Source organism: Panicum virgatum, chromosome 2K (genome assembly GCF_016808335.1).
Source record: "Panicum virgatum strain AP13 chromosome 2K, P.virgatum_v5, whole genome shotgun sequence".
NCBI classification, from domain to species: domain Eukaryota; kingdom Viridiplantae; phylum Streptophyta; class Magnoliopsida; order Poales; family Poaceae; genus Panicum; species Panicum virgatum.
In genome coordinates, this window is record NC_053137.1 from 61,426,401 (window position 1) to 61,444,989 (window position 18,589).

General features: G+C 51.6%; 1 protein-coding gene and 1 pseudogene across 5 annotated transcripts; both read right to left on the reverse strand.

Annotated features, from left to right (window-relative positions):
• Positions 1-8,981: 8,981 nt before the first annotated feature.
• Positions 8,982-11,660, reverse strand: LOC120696203 (annotated as a pseudogene).
• Positions 11,661-12,808: 1,148 nt separating this feature from the next.
• On the reverse strand, positions 12,809-16,985 carry LOC120692328. Of its 5 annotated transcripts, none has more exons than XM_039975610.1 (6): positions 16,236-16,735; positions 16,064-16,159; positions 15,570-15,688; positions 14,009-15,476; positions 13,736-13,926; positions 12,809-13,262 (listed from the first exon to the last, which is right to left on the reverse strand). In XM_039975610.1, the coding sequence occupies exons 4-6, from the start codon at positions 14,475-14,477 to the stop codon at positions 13,008-13,010; spliced, it is 915 nt and encodes a 304-aa protein (XP_039831544.1). In that variant the 5' UTR covers positions 14,478-15,476; positions 15,570-15,688; positions 16,064-16,159; positions 16,236-16,735; the 3' UTR covers positions 12,809-13,007. The 5 variants fall into 5 exon arrangements, with proteins under 5 accessions (XP_039831544.1, XP_039831538.1, XP_039831555.1 ...); XM_039975604.1 differs by having other exon boundaries at positions 15,570-15,784; XM_039975621.1 differs by lacking the exon at positions 16,064-16,159 and having other exon boundaries at positions 13,736-13,917; positions 15,570-15,784; positions 16,236-16,985.
• Positions 16,986-18,589: the final 1,604 nt, after the last annotated feature.

Genomic DNA, 18,589 nt, shown 5'->3' on the forward strand with positions numbered 1-18,589 from the left:
AGAATAGATAGTGCTATGGTAGTGCATTTCTGATAATCATTTAATGCTGCAGTGCATAGGAAATACACTAAATATGGGAATGTTGACAGTAAAAGAATTTGAGACTGGATATTAGTGTCGGTACCTCTGGACTAGGGTACCCCTCTTGCTGTATTAAGATTCGCGTAGTTATCCGTAACTACGCCCTAGGGAGCTGGGCAGCCGGACCCCTGGGGTCCGGCTCCATCTCACCGGACCTACGGTCCCGGACCCGCCCCTTGCTAGGAAGGGTCCGGTGACACCACGTGTCCCGGAGAAGGGAGCGCTCAGCCAAAAACAGCCGGGGGCCCCGGACCTCCCACGGGGTCCCGGACCCCCATATATACTATCCGGACCCCTCAGCGGGGAGGGAACAGACACCCCGCCTAAGGGGGTTCGGAACCGCCACATGTCCGCAGACGCAGGCATGCGCGCGCCCACCAAGCTTCCTCGGGAAGACTCGCCCACCTACCGCATTCAATGCGGGAGACGTTAAGTGTGCTCTGCCACAGCAGAGCCCGAGGAGACTCTTGCCAGGTTGTACTGTTGATCGTGCGTTACCAAGGCGCACAGTACAGCCGCTGGCGCCACCCACGCCACATGCGTCAGTCTGCTACGCCAGTTAGACACGACAGCTCGGCAACGGAGTATCATAACGCCTACGCGGTAGACCCAACAGTCTACGCCGCAACCTACACTGCCTCAACGGGCGCCTCGCCGATAGGACAAGTGAAGACTCACTTCGGTCAGAGAGTCTACAGTACGATGAGGCGTATCCGGGAAGAGATTCTCAACCACTGTAGCACCATTAGTGCCTTTTTTAATATAATATACATCCTTGTTGGGTCCACCTGTCGGGGTCCAACGCCTGTGTACACGTCTTCCTTGCGCTATAAAAGGGAGACGCCTGTTAGAGAAGAACTCAAGTCGAAGAAAAGACTTGGAGGCAGAGGATAGACTCATCTACAGACACAAGAGCAATACAACACACAGTGGATGTAGGGTGTTACGCTCCGGCGGCCCGAACCACTCTAAATCCTCGAGTGTTCTTGTGTCCTTGCTTCTTGAGTAGAACTGACGAATCGCTCGCGCTTTCCTGAGTACTCACCCTCTGGGATTAGTCGGGTGCATTCCGCCACCCGGCTGTGGCCCTCTTCTAGAGCCACGACAATTAGTTTTGACAGTAAAAAAGGAGCAACAACATTGCCACCCGAGTATAAGTTATAATCTGGAAACAAGGAGATTTTGCAATAAATGGTGTAATTGGATCAAACAGGTGGTCCCCGGGGGGGTGCAGTTTGTGTCAAAATCAACAACACTTGTGCAGCCATAAGGGGGTGAGGCAAGGAGATTCACTTTCTCCGGTCCTTTTCAATTTCGTAGCTGATTGTCTAGAAAGGATGGCGAGAAGGGCTACAGTGTCGATCTTCGCAAGCAGATAACATATCTGCTCTGTCTTCAAAGAGCAGCAATGCTATCATATTCTCCCTAAAAGAAAATCTTCTTCACAAGCAAAATGTTACTTCCAGTCCTATAATTTACTATTACTGAGGTGATTTAGTGTATCTTTTTTTTCTTCAATAGATGCCCAATTTTTTAAACCAACAAATACATCTACCAAATGACTAAGGCTCGACTCTTCATGTGCATTACAAAATTTGTTTATACTTCCATACTAGTTTCAATTGAAGTTATCTTTCTCTGTCCGTAATATGTTTAGATGCATTGAGTCATTTTGAGTATTAATAAGTAAACAAGGACACAAAAGATTTGAAACCTTGGTTCTCCTGGTTGTTAAGGAGTTGATCAAATGGGTTGTATGTATAGCACATAACAGTGCTTGTATTGAAATTCCTCGATACAACAATTATGGCTGCAATCTTGTTGGCATGGAAGCTGCATGTGCCCGCACCAGGGATGGGAAATTTAGATATTAAACTACTACTGTCTGACATAGTAAGTAAAAAAAATTTAGCCATAGCAAGAGAAAATTAATCCTAGGGTCATTGAATTTTAGGTTGATACTAAAGCAATAGGAGGAGCAAGTTTTGAAATTTGCTTATTTGCATATTGTCTGGTTGTTCCCCTTTTTTGGTTTGCTAAAATTTCGCCATTGTAACATATGTGCACATTTAACATATTGCCATGAAAAATTTACAAGAAAAATATTTTGAAAATGAGAAAAAGGAAAAAATTTGATAAGAAAAAGTTTAAAACAAAAAAGTTTGAGAATAATTGAAAAAAAAAATGAAGAAAAAATCTTGCATCAAAATCTAAACTAATGAAGTTTGAGAAAAAAGTTTTGTAAAAAAAATTACATCCAAAAGAAAAAGAAAGAAAAAGAACAAAACTACTGCCCCCAGGCTGAGCTCGCCGCCGCCGCTGGGGGCGAGAGCCGGGGGGGGGGGGGGGGGTTCTCGCCGCCGCCGCGTGCCGGGCCTCCCCCGGAAGCGTGCCGCCGCAGCTGCGCCTTCCCCCGCCGCGCTGTTCCCCGCCACCGTGCCGCGCCTATCCCCTTAGGGGCGGAGCCCGCCGCAGCGCCGCCGGCCTTTTCGTACCGCTCGCCCTGGGGGCGAAGCTCCCACAACTCCCCTTAGGGGCGGAGCCCACCGCCGCCGGCCTTTTCGTACCGCTCGCCCTGGGGGCGGAGCTCCCACAACCGGAGCCGGGATCTGCGAAAAAAGAAAGAAAAGAGAGAGAAGAGAGAGGGGAAGGGAACGGAGAGGGGCTGGCCGAGAGGGGTATTCATGTGGGTGTGGGTCCACCACATGGGTGGTCATCTACCGTGAGTTCGCATGCGTACAATCATAAAACCAGCATTGGGGTAGCGAACTCTATTCTTCTAATTAATACAAAAAGATGCGCAACTCTCCTGCGTATTCGAGAAAAAAAATATGGCACTCTAGAAAATTAAACTACTATAGCTGTGCAGTAATAAGTAAATACCCCGGTAAATGCAACCATATCTTTAACTATGTTTACTGCAAATATATAGAGTAGCAAATACAAAGCATTTCATCATCAAATTAAATCTATGCAGTATTGTCCGTACCTCTGGACTAGGGTACCCCCTCTTGCTGTGTTAAGACTCGTAGTTATCCGTAACTAAGCCCAAAGGAGCTGAGCAACCGGACCCCTGGGGTCCGACTCCATCTCACCGGACCAACGGGCTCGGACCCGCATCCCGCTCGGGGTCGGGTCCGGGGTCACCACGTGTCCCGGAGAAGGAAGCACTCAGACAAAACAGCCGGGGCCCCCCGGACCTCCCACGGGTCCCGGACCCCCATATACTATTCGGACCCCTCGGCAGGAAGGGAACAGACACCCCGCCTGGGGGTCCGGAGCCGCTGCGTGCCCGCATACGCCGATACGCGCACGGCTGCCAAGCTTTCTCGGGAAGACTTGGCCACCTACCGCATTCAATGCGGGAGGCGTTAAGAGCGCTCTGCCACAGCAGAGCCCGAGGAGACTTTCGCCAGGCTGTACTATTGACCGCGCGTTACCAAGGTACACTGTACAGCCGCTGGTGCCACTCACGCCACGCACGTCAGTCTGCTACACCAGTTAGACACGATAACTCGGCGACGGAGTATCATAACGCCTACACGATAGACCCAACAGTCTACGCCGCAACCTACACTGCCTCAACGGGCGCCTCGCCGATGAGACAGGAGAAGGCCCCCCTCGGCCAGAGAGTCTACAGGACGATGAAATGTATCCGGCATGAGATTCTCTATCACTGTAGCACCACTACTGTCTAGTAAAATATACATCTTTGTTGGGCCCACCTGTCGGGGTACGACGCCTGTGTATGCGTCCTCCTTGCTCTATAAAAGGGAGACATCTGTTAGAGAAAGGTCAAGTCCAAAAAGAGAGATTTGGGGGACAGAGGATAGACTCATTCATTCCTAGTGCAATACACCATACAGTGGATGTAGGGTATTACGCTCTGGCGGCCCGAACCACTCTAAATCCGTGTGTTTTTGTGTTCTTGCTCCGAAGCTAGATCGGCCTAATAGCTTAGCACTTCCCCGAGTACTCCCCCTCGGGGAATAGGCGGGTGCGTTCCGCCACCCGGCTGTGGGTACCCCCAAAAGCCCACGACATTTGACGCCGTCCGTGGGGAGTAGTGCTGGCTCCCTGGGCGGTTCAAGGTCCGAGCAGCCGCTTAGCTCGGTTCCGTACCCTAAGCCTGCACCTTCGCCGCCCTGCGGAGAGCGCTCTAGTACCTGAACCTGGCAACAAGTGCTACGGCCTTGAAGGGGTCCGGAGCACTCGCTCTCAACATGAGCACGCCAACGCAATCAGCATTGCGTCACAATAATGGCCCCACCTGCGGATTCGTACCTCTTCCGAGGTGGGCCCGGGGGCCACTGTCGGTACCTCTGGACTAGGGTACCCCCTCTTGCTGTGTCAAGACTCGTAGTTATCCGTAACTACGCCCAAAGGAGCTGAGCAACCGGACCCCTGGGGTCCGACTCCATCTCACCGGACCAACGGTCTCGGACCCGCATCCCGCTCGGGGTCGGGTCCGGAGTCACCACGTGTCCCGGAGAATGAAGCACTCAGACAAAACAGCCGGGGGCCCCGGACCTCCCACGGGGTCCCGGACCCCATATACTATCCGAACCCCTCGGCAGGGAGGGAACAGACACCCCGCCTGGGGGGTCCGGAGCCGCCGCGTGTCCGCAGACGCAGATAAGCGCGTGGCTGCCAAGCTTCCTAGGGAAGACTTGGCCACCTACCGCATTCAATGCGGGAGGCGTTAAGAGCGCTCTGTCACAGCAGAGCCCGATGAGACTTTCGCCAGGCTGTACTGTTGACCGCGCGTTACCAAGGTACACTGTACAGCCGATGGCGTCACTCACGCCACGCACGTCAGTCTGCTACACCAGTTAGACACGACAACTCGGCGACGGAGTATCATAACGCCTACACGGTAGACCCAACAGTCTACGCCGCAACCTACACTGCCTCAACGGGCGCCTCGCCGATGAGACAGGAGAAGACCCCCCCTCGGCCAGAGAGTCTACATGACGATGAAGTGTATCCGGTAAGAGATTCTTCATCACTGTAGCACCACTACTGTCTAGTAAAATATACATCCTTGTTGGGCCCATCTGTCGGGGTCCGACGCCTGTGTACGCGTCCTCCTTGCTCTATAAAAGGGAGACGCCCGTTAGAGAAAGGTCAAGTCCAAAAAGAGAGACTTGGGGGGCAGAGGATAGACTCGTTCATTTCTAGTGCAATACACCACACAGTGGATGTAGGGTATTACGCTCCGGCGGCCCGAACCACTCTAAATCCATGTGTTCTTGCCCCGAAGCTAGATCGGCCTAATAGCTTAGCACTTCCCCGAATACTCCCCCTCGGGGAATAGGCGAGTGCGTTCCGCCACCCGGCTGTGGGTACCCAAAAGCCCACGACAAGTATATTTCTGGACACACGTAACTACATAAAAGGTTGGCATTGTCTTCCTGGACAAAGCTGAGTTCGGCGGCGCTTGCACCCAGGAGATCAAAGGCGACGATCATGCCATGGTCGCACTCGTAGACGGTGTCGGTGCTGATGGACGAGGAAATCTTGGCGGACACCGACACTGAACGACCACCGGAAAGGAATAAGGCTTGTCCGCCCAGCCCGCGCGTCGGCACCACGGCGCCCGCGTCCAGCTTCGCCTGGTACGTCGTGTACCTCTCCCCTACGCCTACGCCTACGTGCGCGGTGTTCCGATGGACAAGGATCAGGTCCCCGCCGTCGTCGTACACCGGGTACATCCAGTCCGCGTAACTCCATCGTCCGCCGCCGGCCAGCCCGTGGTCGGCGACCGGCTCCAGCCGCGGCTGCCGGTCCGCCGCGGCCTCCACCACCGAGATGCTCTTGTCGGTGACGCAGTACAGGCGGCCCCCGTACGGCAGCACCGCCGCCGATGGCCTGATGTTACGGCACGTGAGATCGAGTTTTACTCGCGTCCATTGCTCGTCGCCGGGCTTGGCGACGGCTAGTTCACCGGAGTTGTACAGGAGCGCCGCCGTCGAGTCGTCGGCGAGGCCCGCGCTGTACAGAGTGATGAAGGACCTTAGCCTGAGGTCTACACAGCTTGTCAGCAGCATCGTGTCCGCGCTTGGGAAGTCGGTGAGCTGCCCCGTGAGTGGGTTGAGGAGCTGGACGACGTGGTCGCCCTCCTTCCGGCACAGGACGAGGAGGCCCTCGGCGGTGGGCCCGAGGACGTAGTAGCGGCGGAGGTCCGGGACGATGCGCGCGTGGACGCACTCGCCGGTGGAGACGTTCACGAAGCGCCGCGGGCCGCCGCTGCGAATGTTGTAGGCGCACGGGAGCATGATCCACCGCCGGGGGTGGAACCGGCGGTCGGCGACGCCCTGCGCGCGCGGGTCCGTGCAGGACGCGCGCCAGGCGGCGCACGCCGCGCGGAAGCGGACGTAGCCGGCGACGTCGCTGGAGAGGACGCGCTCGGCGATCAGCCCCGCCGGCCCGGACGTCAAGCTCGCTCAGTCCCTGCTTCACGTACGCGGCCGCACGCAACAGGTGCTCCGATTCAGATGAAGATCAATCGATAACGGAAGGCGAAGATGCGTACGCGTACCGGTCCGAGTGGAGCGGCGACGAGCCGTGGAGCGCCGCCGGGCGGTCGGCGAGCCCGGTGCGAGCGCGCTTCGCACGGGTATCCGGTGCCATCGTATCCACAAGTGGTGGCGCGGCGTGGCGGCCCCGTGCTGCGCCGCCGCCTCCGGGCCCTCGGCGTTGGAGTCGTTTCGACCCAGGGGTTTGAGGTGAGTTCAATTTGTTGACATCATTCTACTTGTATACGAGACTAGGAGAGTATCTGGATGCAAAAGGAGTCTATAATGCGATATGCTAGCAACAGAAAGGGCGTACTTGCTATGGAGAATCTCTTTGCGTGCATCTTATATGGGATCTAAACTGAACTAATGCTTGTAAATTCCATATAAAATCAAGGAAAAATGTGAAAAATATGAAATAAATTTTGTTGGATTTTTTAGAGTAAGATCTGTGGAGGAAAAATATCCACAGTGGCGAAATGACCTTTTTACCCCTGCAAGAACTTAAATTGTGTTTAGTCTTGCTTAATTAGTTTCTATAGATCTGTTAATCTAAAAATTGTGAAATTTTTGCAGTAGCTTACTTTAAGCATGAGTGATCCACCGTAAAATTTTCATATTCATAAGACCTAGTTTAGTATATGAATATAAAATGTAACCAAACTTAAATATGTGTATAGGAATAATAATATTTTTACATGTAAAATTTTATACAAATTATAAGAGGCAAGTAATAATGTCTTTGCTAGTCGTGTTTTATTTTATTGTAAATCATGCTCTAATTGATAATTTGACCTCTAATTGTTTCTAGCACTTAGGGTTAAAGTTAATTATCACCATACATGTGTCATTTTATGTAAATTGTTAATTTGTTAGTGTTTATCTTCTAATGGCAAATTCATGATGGCATTTACTCATTGTCTCATATGCATGACATTTACTCATTGTCTCATATGCATGCATATAGAAACCGCGACCGAGGAAGTCGTGTACGAGGTGATCGCGGAGCCGCAGGAGCAGACGGAGCCAGCCCCGCAGGAGTTTCGTGACGACCCGGCCCAAGGCCCAGTGGACACTAGCTCTGAGCAGCAGCCCGCAGGCAAGCCCCGGAGCATAACCTACTATTTTAACTTATGAAATGTTATATATATACACACACACACTTGATTATGCATTAAGTTTTTAGGCGTTGGATGAAACCTTAGTTGCATGATTCCTAGGTCCATTGGTCGGAATACTAGTATGTATATGTCGTTATCCTTGCCATGCTAAAATTTGGATTCGGTAGAAGTCGAGTAATGTCCTGTTACTCGCGAGATATAGGATGTCTTTATGATTTAATTATGGAATATTGGAATATGGAGGAAAGGAAAAGAATTGGAGACCGGACGGGAATTGCCTAGCCGTCTGTGTCGGTTAAGGACCGTACCGTTGTCGACCCTGCTGATCATGTATGAATTGTACTAACCGCATACCGGGAGTAGGAGGTAGTCGAAACCGGTAAGCCGAGTACTGCCTCATCTCGAAAGTACAGGACTCCAACTCACCTCCTAGGGTAGTCGAGTAGTCGCGGAGAAATGGGGGTGCATATGTTTACTTTTGGTGGTCTCACGTTGAGCTCGGCTGACCATATGATGGTGGGGCGGTCCTGTAGTTCGAGGCGGGGAGGGGAATGGTTGGTTTGTATTGTCCGACGGGGCAAATACGTGCCGTGTTGGCTAGGTCCACCTTGCAAGGTTAAATCGGATCGATTCGCCATCAGTCGCTCTCGGACATGAGCACCTTGATCCCCGAGTCACATCGTAGTAAGAATATGGAAGGGAATGAGATGATCAGTATAGTTGTACCTAATCAATTGTTTTTCCACACTGATTGGTATAGATATGCAAACCATAGAAAATAGATACCATTCCTAATCTTGAGCTAAAATATTGAAAGTAAGGACTCACTCTTAATTACTTTTCCGCAAAACAAACCACAGCCAGAAAGTCGTGCATGTCTACATAATGGGCTATGTATACCCATAGTCGGGTAAGTCTTGCGGAGTATTAGTATACTCAGGGTTGTGGCTCAAACTATTTCAGGTCAGGATGAGATAGACTTCTGCCCTTGTTGTGCTAAATTCATCCAGCTTGGCGCGGATGGTTGGGAGGTGGCAGGACCAGATGCTTAGTCCTTGCTAGTTACAAAATCACACACCCGTGGGCAGATTGTGTAATTCGATACTGTGCTTCATGTAGTATAGTCGTCAGGTTTCCTATATCGGACTTTGTTTTAAAATAAAGTTGCTCTTGTATATTGTTTATGTAATTAAACAAGGTTTGTAGAATTTAATGTATTCTACTCGGTATTGTAATCGTATTTATATGTACTCGTCATGTTTGTACTGCCTGCACTCACCTTCGCGTGGGACTACTGGTGTTTGTTTCGATCGGAAGGTCAGTGCCGAAAGGTCTGTCAAATTAAACCGTTAAGTCAAATGTGCTTGATGTGTTCAAATAATGGCCATTTAGCTTAATTTTGAGTTTTAATTTAGCGGTTCTGTCACATATGGGATCTAAACTGAACTAATGGTAGGGACAACCATGTTTCCAAGAAACCCATTTTACCTGAGTCCTACTCATACAGGACAGCAAGCATATCCCCTGGCATCACGTGCACGAGCAATTCCGGGAGGACCCGTGCCTGCTCGCCGGCCTGGCCCTGAGGACCGGGTTCCTCTCGAAGAAGTTGGACGGCCGGAGCTCGAACCCGCCGCTGAGCGTCGGCATCACCGGGAAGTCCTCCTGGTACGGGATGTGGTGGAGCCCCAGCGTGTACCACAGCACGATGTCCTCGTTCCTGATCCCCCTGTTCCTCCTGCTCCACGCGGCGAGGCCGTCCTCCCCGGTGCTCTGGTCCGCGTACAGCCCGGCCGCCCACTTCTCCGACTTGTTGTACGGCGTCACCCACACCTGCTTCTTGGTGTAGCTCGCCCGCCGCTGCGGGAAGTCGTCGTCGGCCAGCACGGACGCCGCCGTCGCGCCGGCCGGGATGAGCCGGTACCCGACCTCGTTGCCCAGCCGGGTCTTCTTGCCCGGGTTCACGAACGCCAGGTCGGCGGGCCCGGTGCCGACGTCCATCTGCCCGTCCGCCTCGGTCTCGGCCACCTCGCGCCGCACCGTCCAGTAGCTCCGCCTCGGCGTGTCGGCGCCGCCGGTGGCCGGGTTCCCCGTGTTGCGCTTGGCGGTGATGACGTTCTTGACGAAGGAGTTGTTGGTGCCGTCGATGTCGAGGTCCAGGTGGTACATGACGTAGTGGTCGTGGTAGATGGCGAGCGTGTTTTCGGAGACCAGCGTGCCGTGCGCGTCCGACGTGATCTCGTCGGCGTGCGTGTAGGACGTTGCCTTCACCTCGACGAGCCCGGTGAGCGACACCTGCGGCGCATCAATCGGTCAGTTTGTCTACACAAAAACATACGGTCAGAGTACATGGCCAGAGGCGAATCATATGTTTGGTTTGGGTTGGCATGATTTGTTTGTGCGCATGAGGCAAGAATCCATACCACGAACTTGATGGAGCCGCTCCTCTTGAACTCCCAATCCAAGATGTAGTCGTAGTTGCCGGCCGACACCACCATTCTCACCACCAAGCTCACGTCAGGCCGGACCTCCGCGATCTGCACGCACCTGGGATGAATGAGGTCAGAACTCAGAAGAACGTGTTTGCAGAGCCGGAGGGGTGCTTTCTCACCAGTTCGTCGGGGAGCCCGGACTCGGTGTGGCGCCACGCGACGTCGCCGGCGTAGCGCTCGAACACGCACATCATCTTCCCGGCCTTGACGGGATTGCCGTCCTGGTCGGCGTTGTAGCCGTCCAAGTACGCGGCATTGTCCGGGCAGTCGCCGCCGGGCTGGAGCGGGTAGGCCCACAGCCCCAGGTTGGTCTCGCCGGCGTCCAGGAACGTGCGGTAGTACTACTCCTCCGCCGGGTCCATGTACGGCACGAAGACCTCCGACACGAAGCCGCGGTAGAGCACCCGCCGCCGCGTGCCGGCGTCGGCGTCGTGGACCGAGGCCAGCGAGATGACCGCGCCGGCACGCATGTCGAAGCCCAAGTGGAACTCCCAGTTGGCCCACCTGCAGCAGCACGTTTCGTCACACGCTGTGAGTGAATTCAGAGTCCATTTCTTCAAAAAAAAAAAACAGAGTTCAGATGAGACAACCCAAAGTTGCATTTGATTAGGCAAGTCGATTGCTTACCTGACGACGTGGCCGTCTATGTGGAAGCCCCTGCCCTCCGGCTGCACCACGACGCCGGGCGCCGGCTCCGGCTCGGGGAGCGGCGGCCCGGCCTTGCCCGCCCGGTAGTCCGTGCCCTCGGCCTTGGGCACCGGGTACGCCTCCCTGTCCCTGAACCCGACGATGGCCATGCGGTCGAGGTCCACCACCATGGTGACGCCCTCGATCGGCCGCGCGTAGTAGTTGGCCGTGGCGCCGGCCACGAAGCACTGCATCTTGGCCACCCTCCTCGCGCCCGCGCCGCCGAACCAGCCGGCGGGGAGCACCGAGCAGACGACGTCGTCCATGCGCAGCCCGCGGCGCCGCACGGAGCGGGCGAACGGCGCGCAGGCCGGCGCCAGCGCCAGCGCCGCGAACTGTTCCTCGAGCGTGAGCGGCGGGAACCCCGCGCCGCGGTGGACGGCGTGGGAGAGCACGGATGGGCGGGAGGCGTCGGTGACGTCCACGCGGAGCTCGTGGGACTGGCCCCCCGCGCGGGCGATCACTAGCGCGCGCCGCGGGAGGAGGGGGCGGCGCCGGGACGGCGAGCCGGCCGTGCCGTAGGCGAACGCGAGGACGTCGGGCTTGTCGGGCTCGTCGAGGCCGACGTAGTGGAAGTGCAGCGGCCGGGCGGGGACGAGAGGGGAGGCCAGCACCGCGGCGCAGACGGCGGTGATCTCCGCGGCGGAGAGCGGGTCGAGTGGGTGGGGACGGGAGGAGGCCGCCGCCGCAGCCGCCGCGGCGGTGTTGACCATCGGCATACTGCCGAGGATGACAGCGGTGAGCATAACGAGGAGTGGCACCTGTGCCTTCATCATCTGACAGCAGTACTGATGAGAGGGGTGGCATGCCATCGCGAATGAGGAGACGGGGCTATGTGCATCTATATAGTAGCTGTGCCTGCGCGCGCGCCAAGAACAGTCACCGCCGAACGCCGATCACTTTTGTCAGCGATCCAGCAGGATGATTGTTGCAGGCCCGTGAACAAAGTTGCGATCCATCCAGGAACAGGCTCCCAGGATCTGAACAACAGGGCGACAGAAACAATGGAGAAGCTGGGGGATATGCCTTGTGCAGAGCCATCGCCAATGGAAAGCTTCTGTTCGCGCACGCGCTCAGGCCTGGCATCGCGCCAGCTCAGCCGGCGCTCAAGCACAAGGCCTCCCACGGCAGTTGGAAGGAGTGTGCCCGTCTCGGCCGCTCTAAACTCTGGGCGCATGATAGTTAACCATGTATTTTCTGATCTGCTGCAGACCCTCCTTGATAGTCGTTCGCCATGGTAGTTGTCAATATTCAATAATATAGGTTTGTCTGAACTAGACTTGCATGACTAAGTTTGAATTGTCCTGAATTGTTCCATTTCCCAGAAGTTTTGGTGTAGTGACAATCTCTGATGTATTAACCCAAACCAGAAGATCTAGAACTGAAGAGAATTATGTATCAACAAGCTCAATTACTTTTCATAAAAAAAACAAGCACAGTAACAACTGATAACTCTGTTGTGTTTGTTTTGTCCTAGTTTACACCCATTCCTGTGCCACTGAAATGTAGGATCTAATTTAAAACTTCTCCATGTAGCATAATGTAAAGCAATAAGGCAAATGAAAAAACTGAACTATCATGATAATTTTGGTATCCAACACAAATACCTCAGCACACATTCCATTTCACAGAAGTTTTAGCACCTGCAATATTACTTTGTTCATGTTCTCATGTATGTGTGTATATCAGGGTTCCAAGAGTTGGAGCAATAATCAGCAACATTGGCACTTCAACAGCGCTTTGTTTCATCCAACCTCCCACTCTTTTTGTAGCACACATTTAAAACTCAATCCCACGTCTTTGATGTCACATTTGTAAAGTTTTGGCATAGTGAGTGTCAGTTCACTTATGCTTCTCTATTCTAATGATTACGTTGCAATCTCAAGGCTAGATGTAAATGGTCGAAGTCTAAGAAGAAATACAGCAATGAGCCTTAATTGATCGGGGTTCAAATTTGAACTGAAGATGAATCCTAAAAATGACTGAAACATAAACCCTGCGCTTATTGTGCAAAAGCTAGTAAAGACCACATAATATTACATTTACCACACACCTGAAATTAGTCAACGAGTGCCAGCCTGCCCTTGCAGAACACAAGGAAATCAACTTTAACATTTGGATGACACATGACACATGCTACGGACCTTCTCACGTACTTCCTTGGGCCTACGACAATACTCGTCATTGATGAGCAACCTTTTAAGGACTCCTGCATTGCTGGATAGGAACTCCACAAATTCCATTTGTTCATGAGAACCTGAAAAACCGGTGATTTCTGCCACTTCAAGAGAACTGAGATCAATGCCATCAATCTTGCGATTCTCTTCCGAACGACAAAGGCAAAACGGCGGGCAAGAATGCATCTGGAAATAAAGAGAATGCAACAACATTGTAGTAGCTAGTGCAGAAGATTGATAATATTCATAAATCAACAAAGCTTACTTTTGATGGTGCGAGGTTTAGCTAGCTGTAATAAATCAAACATATCTGAAGAACACTGCAACACTACATAGTAAGGAGCCCCACACCTGCTAATACTGCTACCTGTGCAGTAACCCTTCATTTACAACTAGGTCAAGATAACACAAATTAAAACAAGCTAAGCAACCAAAAAAGAAATGTTCACTGGCTAAAGAATAAATCTTTAATTTGGTCGAATAATAGTTTGTATAGAATATCAACATTTAGAAAATGATAAATAAACATATTCAGAACCTCAACCACCGTATCCCACCTAAAAAACATATTATAAAACTCTAAATCGTCAAATAACAAGTCAAAGTTTTCAATCAACAATCTTATGGCATGTTATAAACCTAAAGGTCTTAGAAATTACCACTCCTAGGGACGACAGACCAAGTAAATGGACTTGAAGCTTCTTTGTATCATTGCAACTCCTCAAGAGATGCAACATGACAGGCACCAAGGCATGGGGTTCCCACGACAAGAATATGCAAAAGCTCTTACACTTGGGCAGCTTACTTGTTTCATTCAAGAAGCTTCCATACTTTGCTGCATCTGTCATAACTCATGAGTAGAAGAAACTAATCAGTTAGAGGGTCTGAAAATTAAAAACAACTTGTGATGAAATTTGTTAACGCCAACACACCTAGGAAATTTAGACCAATCTTCATATTCAACTCATCAACTTGATCGAACTGCTTAGTCAGGGACGACGCCTGTCTATAAATTTCCAGTAGCTGGATCCTACAGCCAACATCAACAAACCGATTGAGATGGGGATCATATGCATCACGCCAAGTGACCTTGACAAGTTTCGGAGCAGAGATCTGAGCCTCCATTGGCCGAATAGTTATTATGAGCTCTTCAAGTCTTGGGGCCAAAATCTCTAGACGCCTTGTGTGTAGGACGCATAGCATCAGTGTGTGCAACGAGTTTGAGTGAATGAAGACATCAAAGATGACAATGAGCGTCATGAAAAGATTCAGGTTCCTCAAGCACGGGCACTGCATGTTCACAAGAGCTGTGAGATCACTGCCTGCCATGCAGACATAGCCATCTATCTTCAGGGACGTCAGCGCTGCGAACAGGCCGGATGCCTGGGGGCGGAGCTCCATTGTATATGGATACGAGTACTTTGCGCGCGCCTTGGCGCGCCCTCATGTCATTTTTTAAATGAGATAAGCAGAGTTTAAGAGTAAATGCGTTTAACATCTGTGAAGGTCGAAACATGCATACGTATATATAGCAGCAATTTTTTTTAAAAAAAAACTTGTCTATGTGAAGTTGCATGATAATTGGCAAAGGCAATGGGAGCCAGCATCTGTTACATCGCATTGCATACTGAAGAAGTATGTGAATTATTGTATATATATGTACATAAAGGTTTAGAAATCAGCTGACCATGAGGGATCAGCAAGAGGGTTAAGCTATGGAGAGGTTTCATAGCACGGACATGTGCGCATATATTACATGAGTAGTTATAAGTAAGCGACATTCACCATTTTTACATTGCACTGGAAGTTCAGTTACATACGTATAGATAGTTTTAGGCAGATCAAACTACTGGATGCAGGAAAGTTCTAGTGACAATAGATATTCATGGCATACCTCCCTATGCATTTCACATAAAAAGCCTTTCTACACATTATTAGCTGAGATTTTGTTTGGAAATACTAAGCAAGAAAGCAGTTAAGAACTCAAGCAGAAGAGTACTGCCATCCCTACTTCTGGAAGTGTGTGTGTCATTCCTGCTCAAAAACTATATGACTTGCAGAAGCAGAGTTCTACAATTGAACTTAAGGAAGTCTTTTATCAAGGAGTAACTAAAAGAACAAATAAAAGATGAAGCAAAACAGAAGAAAATCAAAATGAGAATAAGAACATCGGAAAGGAATTGTCAGCTTGGTTGCCATTCTTTATTATTATAATAGTCAACATTGGAAAGGAAGTCTTTGACTTGCAGAAGCAGAGTTTAAATTTCATTTCAAATGTTACCATGGTTAGACAGATAATGCGTTGACTTTCAGAAGATGAGGCTTACCAGGTTCGGTTCTAGAAATGCAGGTTGACTTCAAGAAGTAGGTTTCAATGCAAATGTAGTGATGATTGGATTCCTGCAAAACCATTAGGAAATAATATTAGGAACATTCTTACAACCACCTATGTTGTATTATGATAAGACAAAACTGAGATTTATTAAGATTTACCAGATTCTCCAATGATGCTTTGGTGCACATTTTTATAACAGAATGTAGATATGATGATCTTCTTATTTCCCATTTGCCTTGTACTTATAGAATTAGTACAAAAGGGCATTGTAAATGTTCTGTGCAGGTACGAATAGAAGTAATCATATGTTTATTGTAAACAGTAAGTCAATTTAATAAATCCAAAGTTGTTCCTTTTGGTGCCATCTTGGTACCTGTAATTATTATTGAGAAGAGATAATTAGTTTGGATAACATAAATAGAATTCTTTTTTTGGATTCTCCATTTACTGCACATAAGAGGTCAACAGATGTATTGTTACGTGAACAATTAAATGATTGTGTTAGTAGTTTTTTTGGAGTCTTGGGACTCTTAGATGCTGTGGATGTTTCTTCGATTGGGAATCTGTATAGAAGTTTCTTTCAGTTTGGATGACTTCAGAAAATCATTCTATCATATTTTAAATGGAAATTGCAGATGATGATGATTAGCACCTTTTGGTTCCAATGTGAAGTGATGAATCACCTTCTAATGAGTTGTTTTTTCTTCCTTGTGTCATCTAAATCAGAATCATGATCTAAAATTTCATCCTATTGACACGAAGTAGACAGATTATATTTTCTAAATATAGTTCATGTTATAACGATTGAATTTGAGAAAACATACCTGGCTAGTACCTTCCCTGCTTGTGGAAAGCTGATTTGTTGCCTTGCTTTTTGTCGTTCCTTCATGGTTTTTTTTTGGGAAACAATTTAGAAATGTTATAGGTAAAAGGGGAGACACATAACAGTAACATAATGCTGCAAAGAGAAAAGGACAGAAAAAGTGGAAGAATGAAAGGAACAGGGCTGCAGAAACAAAAATCACAGATCACAGAATGAGCGATAGGAAGCGGAGCCGGCCTCTGTTGCTATCATTGCGCCTTCGACTTGAAGAGATACGCTGCTGCAGCGCAACCCTCTCCCTCTCACGCAGTGGCACGGTAGCGTTGGTGGCACTGGTAGCACAAGCAAGCAGGTAGGCAGCGAGTGTTGGCCGGCGGGCAGCAGATTGCACGCAGAGGGTGGCCTGCGGGCGCCGGGTGCGGATGCAGCAGCAGCAGCGGCAGCGCACAGGTGACGTCTCGGCTACCCTCTCCCTCTAACGCATTGGGACACTACCATTGGAGGCAGCAGCGGGACGCAGGTGGACGGCGGGCGGTGGGCCGCACATGGAAGGGCCGACGGCCAGCGGCCGGTCGCCGGCGGGCGCCCGACGCGGTTGCGGCTGCGGATCCTGCGGCCGCCGCTTGCAACTCCAGCAGCGGCAGCGGAGGCACCTGCGGCCCCCGCGCTCGAGCGGACCCTGAGGAGCACGGCGATGCGAGAGGTTGAGCGCCATCGGAGAGGTTGGGTGGAGCTTCGGCCTGCCGGATGCTTCGCAAAAGGAGATTTTTTTTACGGTAGCCGGTGAACTAGCGGAGGAGATAGCCACCGAAGGATGCAGATCAAACGGACGAAATTGTTTTTCTATCGTGGATGGACTGAGAGGTGGCCGAGCGGTGCACAATTAATATGCCGAGCGGTGCACAATTAATATATAGAAATTCAATATAGAGCTCGATTCGTTTCGCTCGTCCACACACCGGAAGCTCGAGCACCGCCTCATCCTCGACGAATTCCGGTGTCGAAAGGGCGAACGTCTGAGGCACACGGAGACAGAGATTGAGCTCGCCCACCACGTGCTCCGCTGCGAAGTGGAGCCACGGCGCAATGCGTCCGGCCGGGATGCGGAGGTCGCGGCCGTGTTGGTCTGTGATGTGGGAGACGCCGAGGTGCTCGAGGGTAGGGGCTAGGTAGCCACCGAGGGCGGCGTCGACGGCGGCCGGGAACGAGGCTGCCGCTGCCGCTCGTCGCGCGACGAGGTGAAGCTCGGGCAGGTGCGCCCAGACGTAGCGCCAGCGGCGGGACAGCACGCTGGTGCGCGCGGCGGCGGCGGCGGAGCGGAGGCGGACTAGGATCTCGTGCAGCAGCGCGTCGGGGAGGCCACTGATGCGGTCCTCGCCGGAGCCTGGGCGGTGGCGGCGTTGATGCTCACCCATAGGAGTCCGCGGCATAGGAGTCCAATCGATTGGAAATCTGGAGCGCGTTGCCGTGGATTTGGGGGCTAGGGTATGCGAGGGCTTTGCCGTGGTCTCCGTGGTCCAGAAGGGCCACTTTGGCAGATGGGCTTCCACTTTCAGTGCTTTTCGGCCCATCTGTTTGGCATGGCCAGTGCATACGTGAGCCAAAATAGGCAGCTTCCATTTGCATTGCAGGGCAAATAAAGAAAACTGCAGGGCTCAAGCAGGCCTGTTCTATCTTCGCCGGTTGCATTGGCAAGAAGCGAATTGGGCAGTCTGAAATGAAAATGACATGGTTGGCACGATGTGTGGGTTCTGGCAGAAGTCTCAAAATAATTGCAACATGCTAACTAGAGTCTTTTATGTGTATGCTCTTACGAAAGTTGGTGTCGACCTCTATGCCCCTAAAAAGTTTGTTCGCACTTATATGCCCTCGCATTTTTTTCGTGTGACCTCTCTACCCTTTTGGACGGAATCAAGGCTAACCGTTACTAACGGAGGTGGAGAAAGACGTCCTTGCCCTTCTGTGGAAGGCGCTGGACAGAGAGAGCCCCTCTGTCCTTTGCGCGCTCGTCACCAACCGCCCAGCTCCGTGCCATAGAGGAGGGCTGCGCCGTGCCACGGAGCTTGGCCGCCGGCACCATGGAGCCGCCCAGGCTGACGCCGCCATGGCGACGCACAGGAAAGGGCGGATCTCGGAGCGCCACGACGAGGAGGGAGGAGGGAGAATGGCCGGCGGAGCTTGAGCTCGAGGGAGACGACGCCGCGCCGGCCGCCCTCGCTCCTGCTCCACCGCCGCGCCCGGAGGGGCTGCCCCCGCCATAGCCCCGTGTGGGCACTCGCCATGGCCACCGGCCAGGAAGGGGGAGGAGGAGGGCGCGCCAAATCGGACCGCGACAGAGCTCGAGGACGGCACTGC

Coding starts and splice junctions, on each gene's coding strand:
- LOC120692328 (XM_039975614.1), bottom strand. CDS start 14,477: ATGGAGCTCCGCCCCCAGGCATCCGGCCTGTTCGCAGCGCTGACGTCC. Junction 13,927..14,008: donor GATTGGTCTAAATTTCCTAG/GTGTGTTGGCGT, acceptor TCTACTCATGAG/TTATGACAGATGCAGCAAAG. Junction 13,263..13,735: donor GTCTGTCGTCCCTAGGAGTG/GTAATTTCTAAG, acceptor CTTTATTTCCAG/ATGCATTCTTGCCCGCCGTT.